This window comes from Cladophialophora psammophila (genome assembly GCF_000585535.1).
Source record: "Cladophialophora psammophila CBS 110553 chromosome Unknown aczJe-supercont1.1, whole genome shotgun sequence".
NCBI classification, from domain to species: Eukaryota; Fungi; Ascomycota; class Eurotiomycetes; order Chaetothyriales; family Herpotrichiellaceae; genus Cladophialophora; species Cladophialophora psammophila.
In genome coordinates this window covers 374,580-394,593 of record NW_006912922.1, presented here as the reverse complement: position 1 = coordinate 394,593, position 20,014 = coordinate 374,580, and the positions used below count along the sequence as shown (strand labels likewise).

Here is a 20,014-nt window from a genome sequence, read left to right as displayed (position 1 = left end):
GCAGTTCTTAAGAGGGGACGCACGGCAAGACGGCCTTGACAGAAAGAGGGAGACTTCAACAGCAGTGGAGGTGTGGGTGAGCCTTGGACCGGGATGACGCCGGATGTGTGGGCTGTGAGGCTTCGAGGCGTTGGTCTTGGTGGTGTCGATGGTCTCGATGCCAGTGAGACAGAAGAGAAGACGCGAACCGTGTTGGATTTGCGCTGCAAGAGACTTTGGCGCTACGGACGCCTTGATTGAGAGGAATCCAGAGGAGTTTGCAGTGGTCGGACCTGTGCTGGTTGTCTTATCCACATCCAATCAATGGCATCTCGGTTGGACTCGACTGACGTGGAATGACCGTTGTCTGCCCACCTGTTCCCTGGTTTGGTGTTTTGTGAGTAGCGCGACTCCGTGACTCTGGTACGATCTCATTGGTGGAGAGCACGACACGCTCCAACGCGCTTCAACGCGTTCTCCGGAACGGAATAATTTGTCTTCCGGATTGACATAACAGTTTTCTCTCCCTCTTCTTCACACAGTCAAGTCATTCACATGTAGAACAAAGAGGATTTGGAATGATCAGATGATAAATGCCGAGACCGTGGCTGCCCCATCGTTCATCAGTCTAGCATCGGTCTTTTTTAACGCTACGTATTTACGACAATGACACCCGCCCCGCAATCGCCCCAGTCGATGTCATTTGGTAGAAGATGTTGGATCTTGTTTGATTGACACTTGTCATGGCGATGGCATTTGTGGTCATGTCTCTTGTTGAAATCATTTCATCTACTCCATAGCTGTCGTTGACATTGTCCGTAAACTTCTTCGAATATAACTGCCACGGTGGGCCCCAATATGTCAGCTGAATGTCCAGATTCATCGTCTTTGAAAAGTGCCTCCCCTTTTAGTTAACCAACCCTGGGTTGAGGATGTCTTCCCTTTTGATATCGCCGGCGCCACCTCTTTTTCTATGCAAAACTCCGCTAAATGTCATTAAATGCCGCTCAAGCCGCTCAAAATGCACAATCAGGGTTCCAGGAAGGTGAACAGGTTCGTATGCAAAATGTTCAATGCTCGATCGGCATCGCGTTCCGCAATCACACAAGAGATGTTGATCTCACTAGCTCCTGTCGCGTTGTTAGCATAGATAGATTGAGAGAGCTCCACATCGTGGGGACGGCCATACCTTGCGAGATCATTTCGATGTTCACATTATTTGAACCGAGGGTCGAGAACATCTTTCCAGCAATACCAATCATGTGCTTCATCTGCTTACCCACAAGGCTGACAATAGCCATTTCTGGAATAATGTCCACGGTTCCAAAGTTTTTCAATTCCTCGATAGCTCCCTGCAGATCCTGGTCCACGATCTGGTACTCGTCGTCACCTGTCCCAGTGTAAAGAGGCGCTTCCGAATGCAAGGCCATGGACATGTTCACCTCGCTGGTTGAAATCACATCGACGGACATGCGCCACTTGTCAAGTGTCGCAAAGATTCCGGCAAAGAAACCGTGGGACAATGCTCGTTTATTGGAATGAATGTTCATCACCAGGATCTTGTGCTTCATAGTGATTGCGGTCGGGCGCTTCGGCTTCTCGCCCTCCGTGAGTTGGCTGGGACTCCTGGATCGGAAAAGTTTGGGATCGTGCCCTGATAATGTCGAGGCTAGTTCTGATGGAGAATCGGGATAGATGATGGTACCTCCTCCTCTTGAATTCATCACATTCTTGATGCGTATCGGTATCCGTGATCGGATGACTTGGTCCATGGTGGAAGGGTGAATGACCTCGGAGCCGTAAAACGTGAGTTCAGCGGCCTCGGCTGGACTGATACGAGAAATCAATTGCGCTGTCGGGACCTTGCGAGGATCAGCCGTAAATATACCGTCCACTTCTTTCCATATTTGTAGCTCGTTGGCCCCAAGGCCGACAGCAACCAGTGCAGCGCACAAGTCTGTGTAGCCTCGACCAACCGTTGTCAGAAGACCTCGAGGGATAGCCCCAAAGTATCCGGTAATCACTGGCACTTTACCCGGGGGTATGTCTTGGAGCCTTTTTGCCAACCTTGACGCCATGCTGTCGTAGAATTGCTGATCTAGGCTGTGGGAGACTCTGAAGTCAATCACGTCTGCAAGGTCGACGTACTCGGCGTCGATACCTCGGTCCTGTAGCAGCGCTGCCATGAACCGGCAGCTGAGCTTTTCTCCCGTGCTCATGACCTTGTCTCTGGATCTGGGGCTTGTCTCGCCTAGAGTCTGGGCGGCTTCTAGTATCCGCTCCACCAAAGAGCACTCATCTTCGCACTCCGCCCGGAACTGCGACCGTACCTTCTCGGACTGTATGTAGGTTTCGGCGGCTTCCAGGTGATCTAGCCGAACATCTTCAATCAATCGTTTAAAATCTTGGGATCGGTGGTTCTCTGCCTCGGTGGCCGCTCGCAATAGACGGTTTGTCGTTCCCGCGGCCTTGGTACTGCTAGATCTCTGAACATAGTCAATCAGTGAGCGTAGGAGTCGAATCGGCGGTCAGTAACACGTACTGCTGAGCAGACTATTGCGACGTCGGTTTCAGAGGAACAGGACTTGACGACGTTGACAATATCCAGAGGAAATTTCCCCACGCTGGTCCCTTGGTTGAGTCAGTGGACGCCGCGCTCAGAGTGAAGCAAGAGGATTTCGCATACCACCAAACTTCAATACATTAACAGGACGAGACCTTGGTGTGCGGGTGCCATTGACCTCATTGACGACTGGGACTTCAGCGTGTACACCGTTAGATAGGGTGAGAGTGGTCATGGTGAAGGAGGGGACTGTGGCAATCGATCACTGGGAACCATAGTACTGTCAGTGGGACAAAATGAAAGGAAAGGAAAGGAAAGGAGCGTCCGAGCCAGCCAGCAAATGAAAGAAAACGAGGACCGAGACCAAAAGGGCGTTTACGGGGTTACAAGCAAGACAGTGACTGGCATCGTCTCTCCCACTACCGCAGACGGAGATGATTCTGGCCCCGTTTTCGCAAGGTCTCTCACCTGCTCACTCTCGCTCAGTCATAATTCTCGCCGCGGCAGAATTTTGCAAAATTCTCGAGGGGTCCTCGAGGCGGTGAGTCGAACTGGCGATTCGGCTGCGCCCTTGGCAAATCACGTGGCGGCGACTCTTATGGCGCCATCTGCCATTTCGTGTTTGGCTGCCATTCTTACGAGGTGCCGACTACACCGCCGAGATGTCGCCCCTGGTCTTGCCCTGGTGAAGCACACAAGAGCATGCCATCAACTCAGTCTTGTCATTTCAACCTCCTGAGCTGGAACACATCTCACATTCCCGGAATGCAACTTCAGGTGCAGCCAGGGATGATCGAATCACCCCGATTGATCTGGGGAAGCTCAGCCGTCACACAGTCAGCGCGACTCCAAGTCCTCGCTTCAAAGGTAAGGAAAACAGGCCGTGTAAGTTCTTTGCTGACACGGACATTTGAAGATGGAGTGACATTGACATTCCATTCGATCCTCATCGCCATTCCCCCGAAAACCCCCTTGAGCTACACCTTGGCAGTCAACGCGGCCTGCCGGTTCCTTATTCGCCCTCTTGTCCAGCCTGCTCGGACATTCCTCATCCGTACACAACACGCTTTTATTAGCACTGCCACGCACAGTCAACTCGGAGAGGCTCATTTGTTGTTGCCTGTGATCTGTCGTCCACCTTGTTGTTTGCAGCGCTTCATTACATCTGCTGAAAAAGAGATAGTGTGTTTGTTGATCAGAAGGCAGCAACAGCAGCCAGTGACTGTCGCTGCTGAGGTGACCGATGTGGTTCGCCCACAGCCTGATTGCCCGGCAAGCACAAGATGAAATCCATCTAAATCTCCTTTCATCTCTGATCTTGTTGAATTGATCGGTCGTGATGGCCAACGCAAATCGAAACCAACATCTGACTTGCCCCTTCTGCCGCTTCGATAGCAATGACTTCGACTCCCTCGAGAGACACGTGCAACATCTTCACACCGACCAACAGCCTGACCCTCGGCGGCCTTACAGTGCCGCCTCCCAGCTGAGTGATGCCGAGTTAGCTCAACTTCTTGCCTTTGAAGAAGCGGGCCTGCCTGCCGAACTAGCCTTGCCAGACCGTCCGAATGTTCCTGCCTGTGGTGAAGCACAGACGCCGGAAAGTGCAACGGATCTGGAACAGTCTTCTTCATCCTCTCAGGTTGGAAATGAAGGATCATGGGTACAATGTGTCTGTGGCGAACGTGTACATTTTCTCGAGCTCGATGCCCATTCCGACATGCATGCTCAAGAGAATATTACCCTGGATGAGACCGATATCCCTAGCGAAGATGTCAAACTTGCGACGACTGCTGGGCCTCCGCTAGCTGATCTCTCCAACTCATTTAGCACTCACATCCCAAAGTCTCTTCGCAACTATGACCAAATACATGACAGAACTCCTCGTAGCGAAAAGCGACGCGGTCCTTCTCTCAAGGATATCTTCCTGGGCACCCACGCATCTCCAAGGAGGGAATCAGCCAACTCGGCGGTCTCCGCAAAGCTTGGAAAGACAAAACGGTTGGGAGTGAGTCCGCCCGGATCTAACATTGGATGTGGTCAGGCTGACTGTTGACAGAGGTCGGAACTGGGCCCCTATGCGCACGAGCACCAGATGCCGAGCTGGCTGCGCCGAATGCTCGAAAAAGGCGCCAAGGTCACCATCACAAACAGAATCGGGCCCGACGGCACATTAGTCAAAGTCGAAACCATTGCCAACGAGACACCCAACCTTGTACCTGTTCTCTCTTGGCTGTCTCACCTGGACGGAACGGTCGAACGTGCATTCTATTGCAGTCCTAAAGTTGTCCACGTGTGCAAGATGCCAAGGGAAGGCGGATTCTGTGGCTATCGAAATATCCAAATGCTGTTGTCCTATATCCAACACACGGATGTTAATGGCGCAGAGAATTTCCCAGGAAGACTGCCTTCAATATTGAAACTCCAGGATATGATTGAGAATGCTTGGGACCTGGGCTTCAACTCTGTCGGGCGTGCGGAGACTGGCGGAATCAGGTTCACTCGAAAATTCATTGGCACACCGGAGGCGCAGGCATTGTTTATGAGTCTTGATATTTCTTGCGAAGCGACCGCGTACGCCACTACAAAGGAAGTCGAGGGCTTCGAGACAATGCTTTGTGCTGTCTGCGAATATTTCGACGACGGCTCCGCCAAAGACAACGTCAACAAGGTTGTGATCACGGACAAACCACCCATCTACTTTCAACACCGTGGCCATTCCATGACCATTGTCGGAGTTGAGCAAAGATTGAGTGGCGTCGTCAATTTAGTCGTTTTTGATCCGATGTTCAACCCTAGTCCGGCGCTCAAGAAACTTGCCCTTTCACGTTCCACTGCATTCGGGTGTGCCAGGCCTGGTAAGTTTCTGAACGCTCATCGACGAGATGAAAAGTACTTGTACAAGTTCAAGGACTTTGAGCTGTTGAAGTTGAAAACGAGGTCACGGTAACATACAGGAACCACACATTTGATCTTCATCATCATTCCTTTTGAGCACCTGAGGCGCGGGTTGGTGGATTTGGTTCATTGCGGTTTGAGCATCTTTTTGGAAGTGAGGATATTTTTGATATTGCATTGCGACGGGGACTATGAGGGATTTGGTCGAACAGATGGCTGCTTCAGTCGGACAGACGGATCAGGCAATAACACTGTTGGGGCATGTCTAACGGACAATTTGTTAGTCTTTTCAACGACATGATATCGGTACTTTGTATACGCCTCGCCCGGCTGTGCTCAAGGTTACGAGGCAATTTTCGAAGCTAGGATATTGCTCTTGTTGGAAGTTCAGATTCAAAACTGTGACTCACGTTGGCGACTCTCATCAGGCTGCAGCCTTGCAGCCTTGGCCATTTTCAAATCTTCATTTTCCGTTTTAATACTGTTGGATACCTGGACGTAGAGCAAAATCAGTACAGATTGCTACTTGTTGCATTGTCCTGATAGCCACCGAATCCAGTCAGGCGTCAACGGCATTTCGAACCACTTAGACCGCTCTTGTCCTTTTCGTTGGGAATACCAGCACCCTTTCCGCATCTTTTTTTACCTTACGGTTCACAGATTTCTTTTGCTGTCATACTGACAGACCTCCTTCCTTACCCTTGAGTGCTTGCTTGCTTGCTTGCTTCCTTTCTACACTCTCAGGTTATAAAGGCCAAACAAGCATGTCTCCCTCAACCCCGACCCAACAATCCGAACTACGCCCGAAAGTCTTGAACTTCATCACGGGCAACGCCAACAAACTAGCCGAAGTGCGCGCGATCCTCGGCGACGTCCCCGGTCTGGTCCTGCAGAGCCGCAATGTCGAGGGCGCCGAGATCCAGGGATCCATTGAGGAGGTCGCGAAGGATAAGGCCAGCAGAGCCGCGAGGGCGGTGAGTGCCCTTCGTTTTCTCTTTTTTTTTTTTTTTTCCTTTCTTCTCCCGTTCGCACTTTGTTTCTCCCATTTTGTTTGGTTTCCATTACCCCCACGCGGAGAATTCAATGGGATGGGTGAAGGGCTTGCCTTGAGATGCGGGGAGAGAGGGATATAGAGGGATATAGAGAGATAGAGAGTGGAATATGCACGGAGGACCAAGCGAGGCGAAAATGGGCATGGAGAAGCGATGAGAAATAGTCCCAGGGAGCCAGATTTGCTATTTTCTCCTCTACGACATTGGGGACGCAGGGGAAAGCCAGGAAACGGGAGGAACAACAAGAAATGGCCAAGGACTCTTGTTTACACTCGAAACTCAGAGATCGGAACCCTCAGCCTTGCGGTGGCTGCTGAATCAATGCTACAAAGCGTCCTTGTCTCTACGGACAGGCTAACGACCAGGTCCCCACACCAGGTAAACGGTCCAGTCCTTACCGAAGACACAGCCCTAGAGTTTCAAGCCCTTAAGGGATTGCCAGGCCCTTATATGTGAGTTGGCCCCCCCAAGACTCTGAAAGGGATCCTTGGACCTTTGAGTCGTCGTCCTCATCATCCCCTTGTCCCCTCGTCCCCTCGTCCCTTTTTTTCTTCCCAAAAGACCATCAACCTCTTCCTCGCAACCACTAACTCTGTACCTCTCTCGTTATAGTAAGTACTTCCTCCAGGCCCTCGGTCACGAAGGCCTCAACAAGATGCTCGCCGCATACGAAGACAAAACTGCCTTCGCCGTCTGCACATTCGCATACTGCGCAGGTCCCGGCCATGAGCCGATTCTGTTCCAGGGGCGATGTAAGGGAAAGATCGTGCCGGCCAGAGGACCACCTGTCTTTGGTATGTGACACTCTTCCTGCTCGGACATTCGCACAAAACCTTCCTGCGATTTTGCCGTGAGGCTTTCTCTGACCGCTGTGTTTTCAACAGGCTGGGATGCCGTCTTCGAGTTTGAAGATGGCCAGACATATGCTGAAATGGAGAAGGAGAAGAAGGTGTGTCCTCTTCAGAGTCGCCCACCCTTTTGTCATCGAAACATCGTTGACCGCTTCCCTCGTGTAGAATCTGATCTCGCATCGAGGCAAGGCTCTAGCAAAGCTGAAAACCTGGCTTGCTGGGGGCGAGCTGGAGCCGTAGTTGTCACAGCTAGACATCATTCCGATAGACCCATAGATTTGTGCGGCATGCCCGTTAAGGCAATAGAGAAAGCTATCCAGCTTGAGATCTTTTCTTCCTCCCGCTAATCTCCCTTTCCGTCTGTTGTATGATCTTTAATCCAGTTCTTGACCCATTGCAGAATCCTCTCGGCGTTCTCCTCGATGTCGTCCGCCTCGACGCTCTTCAGTTCCACAACGCGGCCTTCCTCCTCGTCGCCCCATCCTTCTCTGGCCTCCTCGCTGACCACACCAAAGATCTCAGCGTCCATGTTTTCCTGCACTTTGGCATCTCTGTAGCCCCGCGCCACGAGGCGGTCGTAAAGCACGTTGGTCTCTTCACATCGCAGCACAACAACGAGATCGACCCAGCGCACGGCGAATCCTGCGGTGGAGTGCCAATCAATCAGCCACCCGCCCTCGCCCTCGCCATCGGAGATGTCTTTCTCCACCTCGTCCATCAGCTTGTCGTCGTCCACAATCAGGGTCTGCAGCTCTTCGTCGAAGCCTGAGTGGCAGGAGCGGGATTTGACGAGGTCGTTGATCGAGAGATGCTTGAGATTGACGGCGGGCGTTGTGGTCGAGGCGAGACCGAGGAGCTGGGTGCAGGTGGTCGACTTGCCGACGCCGGGGGTGCCCGTAATTATGATGTTGGGGAGAGAGCGCATCGTCTGTCTGGTCAATGACTGGCGGAGCCTATCGCAGAGCGAGTCTTCTGTGCGCAATGGGTGATGTAATGGGATGTCTACGTGGAGAGAAGGTGGGAGTCAACAGGTCGCGAGGATGCTTCAACAGTAAATCCTTCGAAACAGCTTTGCAAGAAAAAAAGTTCGAGGGTGCGGGGAGCGAGTGTGAATGTGAATGGGCCTGCCAGCCTTGTGAGGGCGGCAAGGCGGGATACGGTACGACGAGGCTGACTACGCGTGACTAGTGGGTTTACAGCACCAACGGCTCTTCTGAGGATCCCTAGCAGACTTAGTCGTACGAGGTAGTCCATGCTGTACTCGGTATACTCGGTGTACTCAGCCCTATGGACTTTTGGCATGTTTCCTCCCTCGACAGCTACACCAAGTTTCCCTGCCGCTGGTCCGTGTCTATTCCTCGGTCCATCAGCCTTGAACCCCCAGTCGTCTCCAAGATCCCCTAGTCCAACACCGAGAATTCCTGCGACATGGAGAGATAGTTGCGAATGTTTCCTCAGCAGCATGTCCCCCGGAGTCTCAGACAAGCTTGAAGTTGATGACTTTTGCCCCCATCTTCATCCAGCTCTCCTCGTCGATCTCACAGTCCATCACCTGCACTCGCTCGTCTGCCCAGTAGTGACCATTCTTCTCCATCCGCTGCAAACACATGAGCATGGTTATCTTCCACTTTCCTTGCCTCTTGGGATCCTTCTCTCCTGCTAACGCCATGAACCTCATGATACACTGGTCTGGCTGCTTCCTGCGCCAGGCCGTATCCAGCCATATGTAGCCTAGAGGAGTGTGGGCCTCGCAACCCTCATGCGCGTCATGCTCGGTGAACACGCTGCCTTCTTTTTCTTCTGTCTGCTTGGCTGCTGGGACAGATGGTGCGGCGGCTGTCTCCGCATCCATCCACTTGATCTCTGGTAGCGGCTGCGAGAGCAGGTCAAAAACGGTAATCTTTCGCTCGGGCGGCAGAGAGGGCTGCTGACTCTGACTGCATCTGTTCGGGAACACGGCGTAGAGACTATTGGAGCCATCGGATTCGATGTGGTCAAGTGCAATGCGTAAATCTGCCATACATCCAGATAACCACCGCTCTGGGTTGTTGTAGTAATTACCGCCAGTCGCGGCGGGAAATCCAAACCTGGGACCCGTCAAAGCATGGCATGCCGGTTTTCGTAGTTCGAGGTTATCCTCAACGCCTTTGTGGGAGAAGACGCCGGGATCGTAAATCATTTGGCTTGTACGGGCTGTCTGAAGCATCTTCCGATCGAACGAGACTGCATCGTCCCACCCCAGCCATGACCAGCTAGGGAATACTTGGTTGCGGAGGTGCGGATTGTGTCGGCGAGTGCGCCAGCATATAAGTTGATCAAAGGCACATATTGGGAGGCCGTAGCAGAACGAGGATGTCTTGCCGTCCATCTTACCATTGTACCTCCGAAACACTCCTTGAAAGGCATTTATCTTATCGTCCTTCCTGGTGAGCTTCCGTTGGGAGTAATGCTCGACCGCAGAGATATACGATTCCAGCTCTTTGCCAGGAGGTATAAAGAGCATACTGCCAACAGCGTTGAACTTGGAAACGCTTTGGCTCTCTTTACCCTGTAGCTGAGTTCCGTTCGCATCGCAAGAGCCCGCTCGGCACTGCATATATATCCCGTTCGACGTGAATAGGATGAGACGGTGCGACAGAACCTTCTCCTGATAACACCAGGCGCGACGACTCCAGGGCGACGACTCGACCATGGCATTTAGAGTATCCTCTGACTCACACTCTTTCGAAGGCCGCAACGGTTCGGCTGGCAAATTCCCAAGCAATCCGATTGCCGCTGTTTCAGCTGACACGGCAGCAATGGTGCACTTGGCCGCGGAATATATCTGCCTCATCCGGAGCATTTGAAACTTCAAGTCTCGCGAAGAGTCCTGCATGATGCAAAGTGCGTCAATCCACAAGTACCTCTCCCCAAGTTGCTCACATACTACGGTCGCATCTCGAATAGTCGTAGGGAGCTTTGGCCAGGCAAGGTCAAGTCCCCCATCACGCATCAGAAGGGGTGCTGTAGAAGCGTTGAGCTCGGCTTGGTCCACACCACCCCAAACATATGTTAACGCGATGTATGAACAACCCTCCGGCGCCTCGACGATGCAGCGTCGATGAGTGTCAATGACCTTGAATCGGGTTCCCGGTAGGTTCTGCCACTGGATTTGCGAAGCTTTGCACTCGGTGTGGTTGCGGTCATCTTCGCAGAAAGACAGCCATCGGCTGATATGGGTGAAATCAACCCCTGATACCGTGAACTTGATAGTTTCAAGCTGTGGCGATAATGATGAGTCTAACTGCGCTCCCTTTAGGCTGTCAGTGATCTCGTGGGGATAGAGTCTGCTATAATTAACATGCGGCCTCTCATTTTTGCACAATGACAGCGCCAAAGTCGCCTCCCCTTCAGAAATTTCGGGATTGCTTTCTTTGGTAACATCAACTTTACTCCAAGGACACAGGATCGGCTCTCCCGGCCACAGGTCTCGGTACAATCGACGTGGTCGAACCCACTCCATTCCATCCCATGACCCATCAGAGCTAGAAAAAAAGGTGAGATCGCATGTCGGTGGGTTGGAATTGCCGCTTACCTTAGGTCAAATTGTGTTGGTGCCAGCAAATATGCTCTCAACAAGACACAGGCAACGGCAACATCATACGGCTTCTCAAATGTTTTAACAAAGCGATGGCAGACTTGTTCGCTTAAACAAAAATCCTCATGTGCATCATCAGAAACACCATTGAAACAGATCCCATCTTCAACGTTCGCTATTGGTGACGAGAATCCATCTTCAACATAGGGGCCACGAATAAGTACGTCGGCAGCCTCGATGATGAGAGGGACGTCTTTGATCAGTCTCGGCCAAGCAGCCTGCCATTCCGCCGCGTGCCAACAGCGGACGTCGTAGTAATGTGTATAGCTATATCGATTGAGTCAGGATCATCTGTAGCATATTTGTTAATGGTCGTACCCCATTCTAATCCAAGGAAACCGGAGAACGTTCTCCTAGAGCAATTGACTGGCGGCGCGGATATCCTGTGATAATATCGACTTCTGGAAGAGGTTTCTAAAAGAAACGGCCAAGGACGACAGTCGCTAGAAAGAAGAAGCACTTGGTGGAGAGTTGCTGGGAAGAACGTTGCAGGACAAAATGCGGCTGAGGTTTTCGCCCCCAAAGCAGTGAGGCTATGTGGTATCGTTGTCCTGCCTAGCAAGAGGCTCATGTGTGAGGCGAGACTCCAGATGCCTCGCCGGGTAACAAGTGGCTGCCTTTACTATCCTCGATAGCCTAAACAACGCCTGGCGTTTGCAGAACATTCCCGGAACGGGTAGAGATGATTGCAAAAGTCATTTTTATAGTATTGCCACGCCGCATGCGCAGCGACAAAGTCTCGCCGTGGCTGTCGGTTAGGGAAGGCTCTGGCCACCTGTCTGGTGCACAAGGTCTGTGGCGGTTCTCCGATTTCTAAGCGACCAAGCGGAAAAGACCTGAGGTTCAATGGATGACATCGGGGACGTTTCGCCAACTCCAGGACATCCGAATCAACTGTGGCAACCAATAGTTCCCCGGAATGGGAAGCACAACGGAGGCCCTTAGCAGTTGCAAGACTCTCGTGTCTACACGTTCGACACCCATTCGACAACATGTTGTCTGTTTTCTCTCCAGACATATCTGCAATTACAGAAGCTGACCCCAAGATTGAAATTCACCCTCCACTGTCGCCAACGAGCTCAAAGTCGACGAAGTTAAAGAGGTTGGGGTCAAGGACAAAGTCGTTCACGGCAGCTTCGAGAGAACCCCAAGCGCCGCCATGTGAAGTGTCCAGGCCTCCAGTCTTGGTATTGTATTGTGCAGGCGATTTCTGCACATCATCCGTGAAGACATCCGCCAGCAGTGGACAGCCCTCCACTATACGAGCCAGGGTTCTCCTCATTCTGGCGGCGATGTGAAAATGAGGCTGCAAGTCTTTCATCATTTCATCCAACAACCGGAGCCACCGAAGGTCATTCTCGTCGACAGAAGAATGCTCGGCTCCCAGAACAGTGGAGATTAATATGGTCGCCGCTACATATAGATTATCCAGCATCACAGAAGGAGTTTTTTCCACTCCAAAGATCTGTCTGTAGGTAATACCTAGTTGGGCAATCTTCACTGCGTTGTGATGCACAAGTTGACGAGAAGTCTCAGCAGTCCAATTGCGAAGGACTGGTGGCTGGTCGGTTCTTTCACCTTGTTTGCGCTTCCTGTGGGTTGATATTGGAAGGGAATGCAATAACATCTGCACCCGTAAGTACTGCATGTGCAGACCGTATGCGACTGCATCAAGACCAGAAACGTTGTTGTAATCGAGTGCGATATCTGCCGGCAATAGCGCGTACCACCTGCGCAACTTTTCATCAAGTTCTGACAGCCGACTCGGAGTGCTTGCCTGCATAGGGGAGGGCATGTTGAGGAGTGCAGTAATCTCAGCGATTAGTACGCAGAGGTCAAACCACGGCCCTAGAGTTGGATTGTCAGATACATGGCCAGCATACGCAGCAATGGACGGGCTCAAGATTGCTATGTGGCTCGGGCGTCCCAGGTATAAACTCCAAAGGGTCTCGTAGACGAAGCAGCCTAATGCGACTGAGGCGCGGAAACTTTCTTCATGCGTGTTCAAGACAACTTGGTCACTGTTTTTGGCCCACATGTGATGCAGACCAAGGTCAACAATGAGCCGGCAAGCAATACCTAGCACTCCATTAGCAGGATGCACGTCGATGAAACAGGCAGTCCTCACCGCAGTACATCCAACCGACTCTATCCCGTCCTTCAGTCATTTCGTAGTCACTGAGGAGTAGCATTCCCTGCAGTGTTGCCATGTTTGGGTCTTCTAACTCTGACACTACCTCTGATTTAGCACCCATCGCAAAGCTCGAGCCCAGGGCGCGAACTGCAGCAGAAGTGCTCAAACGCGCACTACACGCCAGGAGGGAGTTTTCCAGAAACTTAGAGTAATGTTGTGATCGTATGCCTAGCGCTTGGTGTGACAGAAAGATTTCTTGATTGATAATGGTCACGGAAAGAGTCTGGAAGTGGCAGTAGTTGTCGAACAGGAGGGTTTTCAGTCGGTCACAATCCATGTCAATCTGTGTACCTAGAGGTGGAGGGTGGGCACTTGACACACTTCTCACCGCATCTGAGGGTGATGAGACATGGAGTTGACAGGTAGGGCCAAAGTATATGTCAGATTGCTCGGAAACACCCTCCTCTCCGTCAATAATTTGGGGCATGCGGCTTTGTCTTTCGATGTTGACGGAGCCCAAGCTGCGCAAATCCGGCCCTCGCCCGGGTTCGTTCTGTGATGACTGATTCATATATGAAGACTCATTTGGGGACTCTGCCATAGCCGTACTTGTGCCGTGGATTGAACCGGCCTTAGACAAGAGTTTGCTAGTGGCCATGTCTATCGTTGGCGGAATCGGTCGCCTTGACAAATCAGCAACTCATACGAGGTAAATAGCGTCTGGGGATATTGGACAAAGCATACCGAGCTACAGATTTAGCAGAGAGTCGCCGTGCTTCGTTGCGTCGAGAGTACTCACCGGTGCTTGTAATTGGCTGTCCAACCACTGGTGAAGCCTGGTAAGCTATCACGGGAATAGTGTCCTGCAGCGATTGTACATGGGCAAGACCCGGTCCGGTGCTAACAGAGCTGGCTGATTGCATGCTCAAGTGCGGTGACTTCTCTGCCGGGCCAACGCCGTCTGAAGTGTTCACATCAGAAAGGGCTTGACGGACTAACGTCTCCAGTGATCGGATCTGGTCTTGAAGTGCAGCAACGTGCTCGCGAGAACCGTGCCTGAGAATCAACTGTCAGCTCGGAGATATGTTGGGACCCAAGTAACGGACTTCCTGCGATCCGAAAACTGGCTAACGTGACAGTGGATGTTGGATATGCGGCATCCAGTGCAGGTAGATCCAGTGGGAAGACGTTGAATATCACACTGAGAGGATATTAGTTTATGCTGCCGACCGATTGATATTGCCTAAATGACAATATTTTGCTCACTGACTTTAATCTTACGCTGACGGCAGCTGTGGCATGCTAATGAAGCTCGAGACCGAGCTGTGGGAGACCTCTTCACGCGCTTGACATTAGATGAGTCCCCGGCGAGGGGTGATGCGGCTCGTGGGGTTGCGAGCGCGTCGTCTGAACCCATCTGAATCCGGCCGAGCAGGATTGCGATGCATATGCTTTGGTTGGGATCCGATCAAGTGAAATGATTGCATGCAGAGGACAGGAAGCTTGATGCATTGCATTTGGAGCGTCGAGTTCGGCCAGATCCTGGGGTTGATATTCGCGAGGCCCACAACACCTCGCTTCAGAGTATCGGAGAGAATGTGCGGGGAAAGCGAAATCGGGTGCATTTGAGGCCTCTGGAGTCTGGGGTATGGCACTAGAGGCGCAGAGGCAGCATAACGCGGCCGCAGTGTCGGTTGTAATAGTGCCAAAGGGATTTGATCATACTGGGCTGATCGCCTTCGCAGTGCTGTTGTGTATAGTCAGGCGTCACCGTACGTCCCTTCGACAATTAACATGTCCTCAATATAGTTACAAGAGCTCAGGGGGCCAGATCAAGTGCTAGCATAATATCTTCCGACCGGTCCACCTGCGCGTGACTAGGTCTCGCATGTGCTGATGTTCGAGGCCATACTGCTGATCGTGCGTAGACTAGGGGCCTTCAAGCCTGGGAAATCTTTGTCAGAGGCCGATGAAATGTCTTTCCGGATTGCCTCTGGCACTCCCCCTGGACGCTCACGGTAGGCTGAAGCTTCACCGTACACGCTCTCGAGCGGGGCTCTGGCGAGGTACTCGGTAATGGCAACCCGTGAAGGAGGTTCCCGAGGCTGGAGGTTGAATTAACGGGTGAGGTTTTCCGAGAAGGAATCTCCAAGCTTGCTCCGGCCCCGTGATCTTGACCTTGTAGTCTTGGCGTAGAGGCTCCGGACCAATGATTCGCCGGTTTCGGGCCGAGACACCCGCAACACCAGGCTTTTCTGTTCTTTCTCGCAGTGCGAATGAATGCCGGGCAGTGGGAAAAAGGCTGCTTTGGATTCGATTCTAAACAGCCAATCCATCATAGGCGAGCTGCTACCTGCCGTTGTCGAGACCTCGTGTCTATTCCATCTACGATGCTATTCTCCAGCCCCTTAGTGTTGACATAGTAGGGGCTCAGGTCACTCAAACTGTTTACCCCGAGTAGCCTTATCGTGGTCTCTACCTCGTCGCTAAGGACTGTGGTGAAAAGTCAGTTGCGAGCCCGAATTGCGAGCCCATCTTGCACTCACGGTCAATTGCACGTTCCACTCCTTCTTGTCCATAGGCGCCGAGCGCGTAGACAAATGGCCGCCCGACGCCCACAGCCTTGGCTCCCAAGCAAATAGCCTTGAGGACATCACTTCCTCTCCTCACCCCGCCGTCGAGGTAGATATCTATCCTCCCCACGATCTCAGGACAGAATCTCCGAATCTCCACCAAGGTCTGCAGCGAACTTGGTGCAAAATCAAGCTGTCTGCCGCCATGGTTGCTGAGGTAGATTCCGTCTACCCCAGCTCGATACGCGAGCAAGGCATCTTCGGCGCTCTGAATGCCCTTCAAAATGATGGGACCTGCATCGCCCCAGGTATTTCGAATCCACTCCAAGTCATCCCAATTTAGTGTTGATGAGTGGACTCCTCGGAGGATTGGCTTCTCTTCTGATGTCGATGTGTCGATTGTCCGAGGTGTGTCCTCCACGCCGGATTGATAATCTACTCGGGCCTTATAGCGATCGTCTTCCTCCCTCTTTCCGACAACCGGCGTGTCCACGGTTACAAGCAACGCTTTGAAACCTAAACGGCGTGCCATGCGGATTAGCTCCACCGCGTTCTCTCGTTTCCTCGGTACATATAGTTGGAAGAATTGAGTGTGTGGCAGCCCTTCAGATTTGACGCATTGCATAATCTCTTCGTGCGAGCAGGATGCGTAAGTGCTGAAGGCGGACGGAATGCCCTTCGACCCAGCCGCACGCGCAAAAGCCAACTCGCCATCCTTGTTTGCCAGTTTGATCATCGCCATTGGAGAGATGAAGATTGGGAGACTGCTAGGTTGGCCCATTATTCTGCAGGACATATCAACTTGAGCAACATTTCTAAGTACTCGAGGACGGAAAGACACTTTTGCCCAGTCTCTCCGGTTAGCTTCCAAGGCACTAAGAGATTCAGCCGCAGAGTGGAAATAGGTGAATGCTCTTTCACTCAGCACCCTGGATGCTTGCATTTCCATGTCCGCTAAATTTTGACAAAGTTTCAGAGGGATATCATCTGCATGCTGCGTCTCCTTGACAGGCGGCGTGTTGACACTGGCTTCAGATGAAGTATTCATTTCGACCGTGCCTAAATGCTTGTCTGCCGAATGGTCATTAGTATCAGGTATATCGGTCAAGAAGCGTCCCACCTTTTGCGAGAAATCTAGAAAGAGTGTTTTCCGGGTGTATAGGAACGTACTCTTGTGTAGCATCCTGGAACGGACCTTAGTGTCATGGATTCGATGTCAGAAGTTGGGCGAGACCTTTCCAGCATAACGGAGTATAACCCCTGCACCCCCAGGATGGTCATCAATAAAGTCAGTCACATCATATGCTTGACCTTGGATGATGACCCAGCATGACTGTCGGGTGCAATGTGCGGCCACCTCACTACGAGTTGGCATTTTCAGAAATTCTGTTCGAAATCAAGCTCATAACCAGCCAGGTGAGCGTCAGAGCGAATTCTTTCGCCCATTTCCCCTTGATGCAACATTTTTCCATTGTACAGATATCGCCTGGCGGGCTATTGCTTCTCAGTATCAGTTCCGAAAGATCGCGGAGACCAGAGAGCCGGGCGGAGAACCGAGCCCGGAAGCAGAGGCAGACGGCCAGCGACAGCCGAACTCAGAGTGAGAGAAAAACAGCGTCTGCAGACAACAAGAAATATATTCTAGGCTTGAATCGAACCAAGACAACTTGTCGAGACGGTCAGTCGAGAATTATTGCAAAGTTTCACTTCAACCGTTAACCAGGTGCCTTCAACATGCCCAGTGTCACCAGGCTCCAAATCACACCACTTGCAGAGTCCTTTGCCGCCGAAGTCGAAGGGATCGATTTCTCCAAGCCGATTGATGACAACCTCTTTGAGGAATTTAGAGATGCTGTCCACAAATACGGCGTGGTCATAATTCGCAAAACTGCGCTAGATGATGATTCTGCCATTGCCCTTGGGCGACGATTTGGGGAACTCGACAGCGTCAGGGCCCACCGGCTGGCTGGGAGGGCAATGAGGATTCCAAACGACGAAATATTCGACGTAGGGAACCTGGATGACAAGAATCAAGTCGTTACAGTTAAGGATCCCCATCGCACAGCGTCTGCAAATGGCAACGCGCTCTGGCATGCAGATGGGGCTTTCAATCCTCGCCGCACTGGTGTCTCGATCCTTCGAGGTGTCGAACTCCCTCCCAAAGGTACCGGAGGCCATACAGAGTACTTGGACACTCGAACAGCATACGACGACCTTCCAGAGGAAAAGAAAAAGGAGATCGAGGACCTGGTGGGATGCAACTCGTTATTCCACAACCGTAAGACGGCCAATCCTGATTCGCCCCTTTTCCTGGACATCAACCCGATGGATCACCCCCTAGCTAAGCACAAGATTGCTCAAATGCATGAACCTTCTGGTCGAATGAATCTCTACGTCACCTCGTATACTCATCACATCGACGGCATGGATCTTGAAAGGGGCCAGGGATTAATCAAGGAGATATTTGAACACGTCCAACAGGACAAGTATAAGTTTGTACATCATTGGCACGAGAACAATGATGTTGCAATATGGGACAATTGTGCTGTGCTGCACAGGGCAACCCATGGGGAATATGAGGGTAAATATAGGAGGGACATGAGGCGAGTGTCAGTCTTCGATACCGGCTCGACTGCCTATGGAGAGAACGATGTTTCCACATACTGGCAGCAGGGTCTTCCATAGTCCTCATTCAGGCGCCAGAACGGTGCAAATCGTGGCTGCAGGCCTTCGAGCCGTGGCGAGATCCATCTGCTGGTGTTGGCACTGAGGCTCCAATGACTTGTAAGTCTCATTGCTGCTATTATTCCATAGTAATCTTTGATATATGGCGCATAAGTCGTCCCAACTGTCTGGCTACAAATTTTTGAGTTGCTGGAAGACCCATCATGGTATTTCAGAACTTACTCAATACCGAGAGCGCAATATGTTGCCAGGGAATCCTCTACACAGCTACTTTCGGATACTAGCCAGATGAGGAAGGTTGATTCGCCAAGCATTGAAAGACTGGCCAATCAAACACGAACTGACCGATCACTCACCGAAAAATGAGGCGGATATTACGGACCGAGGCCTTTACTAGCTCTACTCCCCTCAAAATATGTACTTCCAATGCTGGTGAATAGACACAACCGAGGGCTACTTCGCAAACACATTGGTCCATCTGGGGGCCCCCCTCCCGGCCGTCTTACCCAGCACGCTGCCGTGACTGGGCTTACAGCTATTTCTCCTCGCCAGTATATCTTACGCCTTGCATGAAATCTTAGGCGATCTACGAAAGTCCAAATCGACCAAGTTCGCAGCTATGAAAGACCTTTTATTCTCCAAAGCGCAGACGGGTGAAGCATCAGGCAGTGGAGGCATTTCCCGTTTCCAAGATCAGCACACACGGCTCGGCCGGCCGTTGCTAGGCACAGTGCTGACAGTCCAAGCCCCTATCGTTGCCATGCTAGCTGCCCAGGCTTTCGACTTCGTGATGATCGACATGGAGCATTCTCCCATGTCGGCGGAGCAAATGACTCAGATGGTGCACGGCGTAGTGGCGGCGTCGAAGGGCAAGTGCTTGGCCATCGTCCGCGTCCCTTCTCATGACGTCGAATGGATCAAATGGGCATTGGATAGTGGCGCGGCAGGGATCATCATACCGATGGTAAACAACGCCGCTGAAATGGAATGCATCATCTCCCATGCGATCTACCCTCCCAGGGGCAAACGGAGCTTTGGTCCTTTCAACGCCGCATTCGGCAGACAGCTCCTCGGAACCCAGTTCGGCACGTACTACGATATGGCGCAAAACGATGGAGTTGCAATTCTCCCCATCATCGAGTCAGCGGAAGGAATCAAGAACGCCGACGCCATCATGGGGGTGCGCGGCGTGTCCGGTGCTTTTATCGGCCCTTACGACCTGCGGCTCTCTCTTGGATTGTCGGGAGGGGTGGACGGTCCCGAGCCAGAGTTTGCGCAGGCTCTCTCAACAGTGCTTGCTGCTGCTAAGAAGCATGGAAAGGTCGTGGGGTCGATGGCGACTACGTCCGAGATGGTGACAAGGCGGACTGAGATGGGTATGACTTTCCTGCTAGTGACTTTGGACTACAATGTTCTGGTGTCTGGATTTGCACTAGCGGTGGAGCAAGGTAAAGAAGCACTAAAGAGAGTTAGACATCTTCCATCCCGTCTGTAACCGGTTGGAGAGCAGAGTTATTTCGGATTTGAGACAATGGTGGTGCCTTATGACTGGATGAAGTGACTAGTCGGAAGGTATCAGGGACCTACGCAACGCAGTAGGTACAGAGAATTGGAGTAGCTGAATGCCTTATTCTATATCACG

The 20,014-nt window shown here is 51.9% G+C and overlaps 9 protein-coding genes across 9 annotated transcripts; 4 read left to right on the top strand and 5 right to left on the bottom strand.

Annotated features, from left to right (window-relative positions):
• Positions 1–1,008: 1,008 nt before the first annotated feature.
• On the bottom strand, positions 1,009–2,777 carry A1O5_00134 (aspartate kinase; the record flags this gene model as incomplete). The annotated part of the gene is made up of 4 exons (XM_007740754.1): positions 1,009–1,109; positions 1,169–2,465; positions 2,522–2,610; positions 2,666–2,777. The coding sequence occupies 4 exons, from the start codon at positions 2,775–2,777 to the stop codon at positions 1,009–1,011; spliced, it is 1,599 nt and encodes a 532-aa protein (XP_007738944.1).
• Positions 2,778–3,881: 1,104 nt separating this feature from the next.
• Positions 3,882–5,492, top strand: A1O5_00133 (uncharacterized protein; the record flags this gene model as incomplete). Its single annotated transcript, XM_007740753.1, has 2 exons — positions 3,882–4,550; positions 4,602–5,492. The coding sequence occupies 2 exons, from the start codon at positions 3,882–3,884 to the stop codon at positions 5,490–5,492; spliced, it is 1,560 nt and encodes a 519-aa protein (XP_007738943.1).
• Positions 5,493–6,204: 712 nt separating this feature from the next.
• On the top strand, positions 6,205–7,583 carry A1O5_00132 (Ham1 family protein; the record flags this gene model as incomplete). Its single annotated transcript, XM_007740752.1, has 5 exons — positions 6,205–6,414; positions 6,871–6,944; positions 7,105–7,286; positions 7,377–7,441; positions 7,509–7,583. The coding sequence occupies 5 exons, from the start codon at positions 6,205–6,207 to the stop codon at positions 7,581–7,583; spliced, it is 606 nt and encodes a 201-aa protein (XP_007738942.1).
• Positions 7,584–7,686: 103 nt separating this feature from the next.
• On the bottom strand, positions 7,687–8,268 carry A1O5_00131 (uncharacterized protein; the record flags this gene model as incomplete). Its single annotated transcript, XM_007740751.1, has 1 exon — positions 7,687–8,268. The coding sequence occupies one exon, from the start codon at positions 8,266–8,268 to the stop codon at positions 7,687–7,689; it is 582 nt and encodes a 193-aa protein (XP_007738941.1).
• A 552-nt stretch (positions 8,269–8,820) lies between these two features.
• Positions 8,821–11,303, bottom strand: A1O5_00130 (uncharacterized protein; the record flags this gene model as incomplete). The annotated part of the gene is made up of 3 exons (XM_007740750.1): positions 8,821–10,867; positions 10,918–11,247; positions 11,299–11,303. The coding sequence occupies 3 exons, from the start codon at positions 11,301–11,303 to the stop codon at positions 8,821–8,823; spliced, it is 2,382 nt and encodes a 793-aa protein (XP_007738940.1).
• Positions 11,304–12,034: 731 nt separating this feature from the next.
• A1O5_00129 (uncharacterized protein) lies at positions 12,035–13,772 on the bottom strand (the record flags this gene model as incomplete). Its single annotated transcript, XM_007740749.1, has 2 exons — positions 12,035–13,059; positions 13,109–13,772. The coding sequence occupies 2 exons, from the start codon at positions 13,770–13,772 to the stop codon at positions 12,035–12,037; spliced, it is 1,689 nt and encodes a 562-aa protein (XP_007738939.1).
• A 1,817-nt stretch (positions 13,773–15,589) lies between these two features.
• A1O5_00128 (uncharacterized protein) lies at positions 15,590–16,870 on the bottom strand (the record flags this gene model as incomplete). Its single annotated transcript, XM_007740748.1, has 1 exon — positions 15,590–16,870. One exon carries the CDS (start codon positions 16,868–16,870, stop codon positions 15,590–15,592), a length of 1,281 nt encoding a protein of 426 aa, XP_007738938.1.
• A 551-nt stretch (positions 16,871–17,421) lies between these two features.
• On the top strand, positions 17,422–18,372 carry A1O5_00127 (uncharacterized protein; the record flags this gene model as incomplete). The annotated part of the gene is made up of 1 exon (XM_007740747.1): positions 17,422–18,372. The coding sequence occupies one exon, from the start codon at positions 17,422–17,424 to the stop codon at positions 18,370–18,372; it is 951 nt and encodes a 316-aa protein (XP_007738937.1).
• A 619-nt stretch (positions 18,373–18,991) lies between these two features.
• A1O5_00126 (uncharacterized protein) lies at positions 18,992–19,867 on the top strand (the record flags this gene model as incomplete). The annotated part of the gene is made up of 1 exon (XM_007740746.1): positions 18,992–19,867. The coding sequence occupies one exon, from the start codon at positions 18,992–18,994 to the stop codon at positions 19,865–19,867; it is 876 nt and encodes a 291-aa protein (XP_007738936.1).
• Positions 19,868–20,014: the final 147 nt, after the last annotated feature.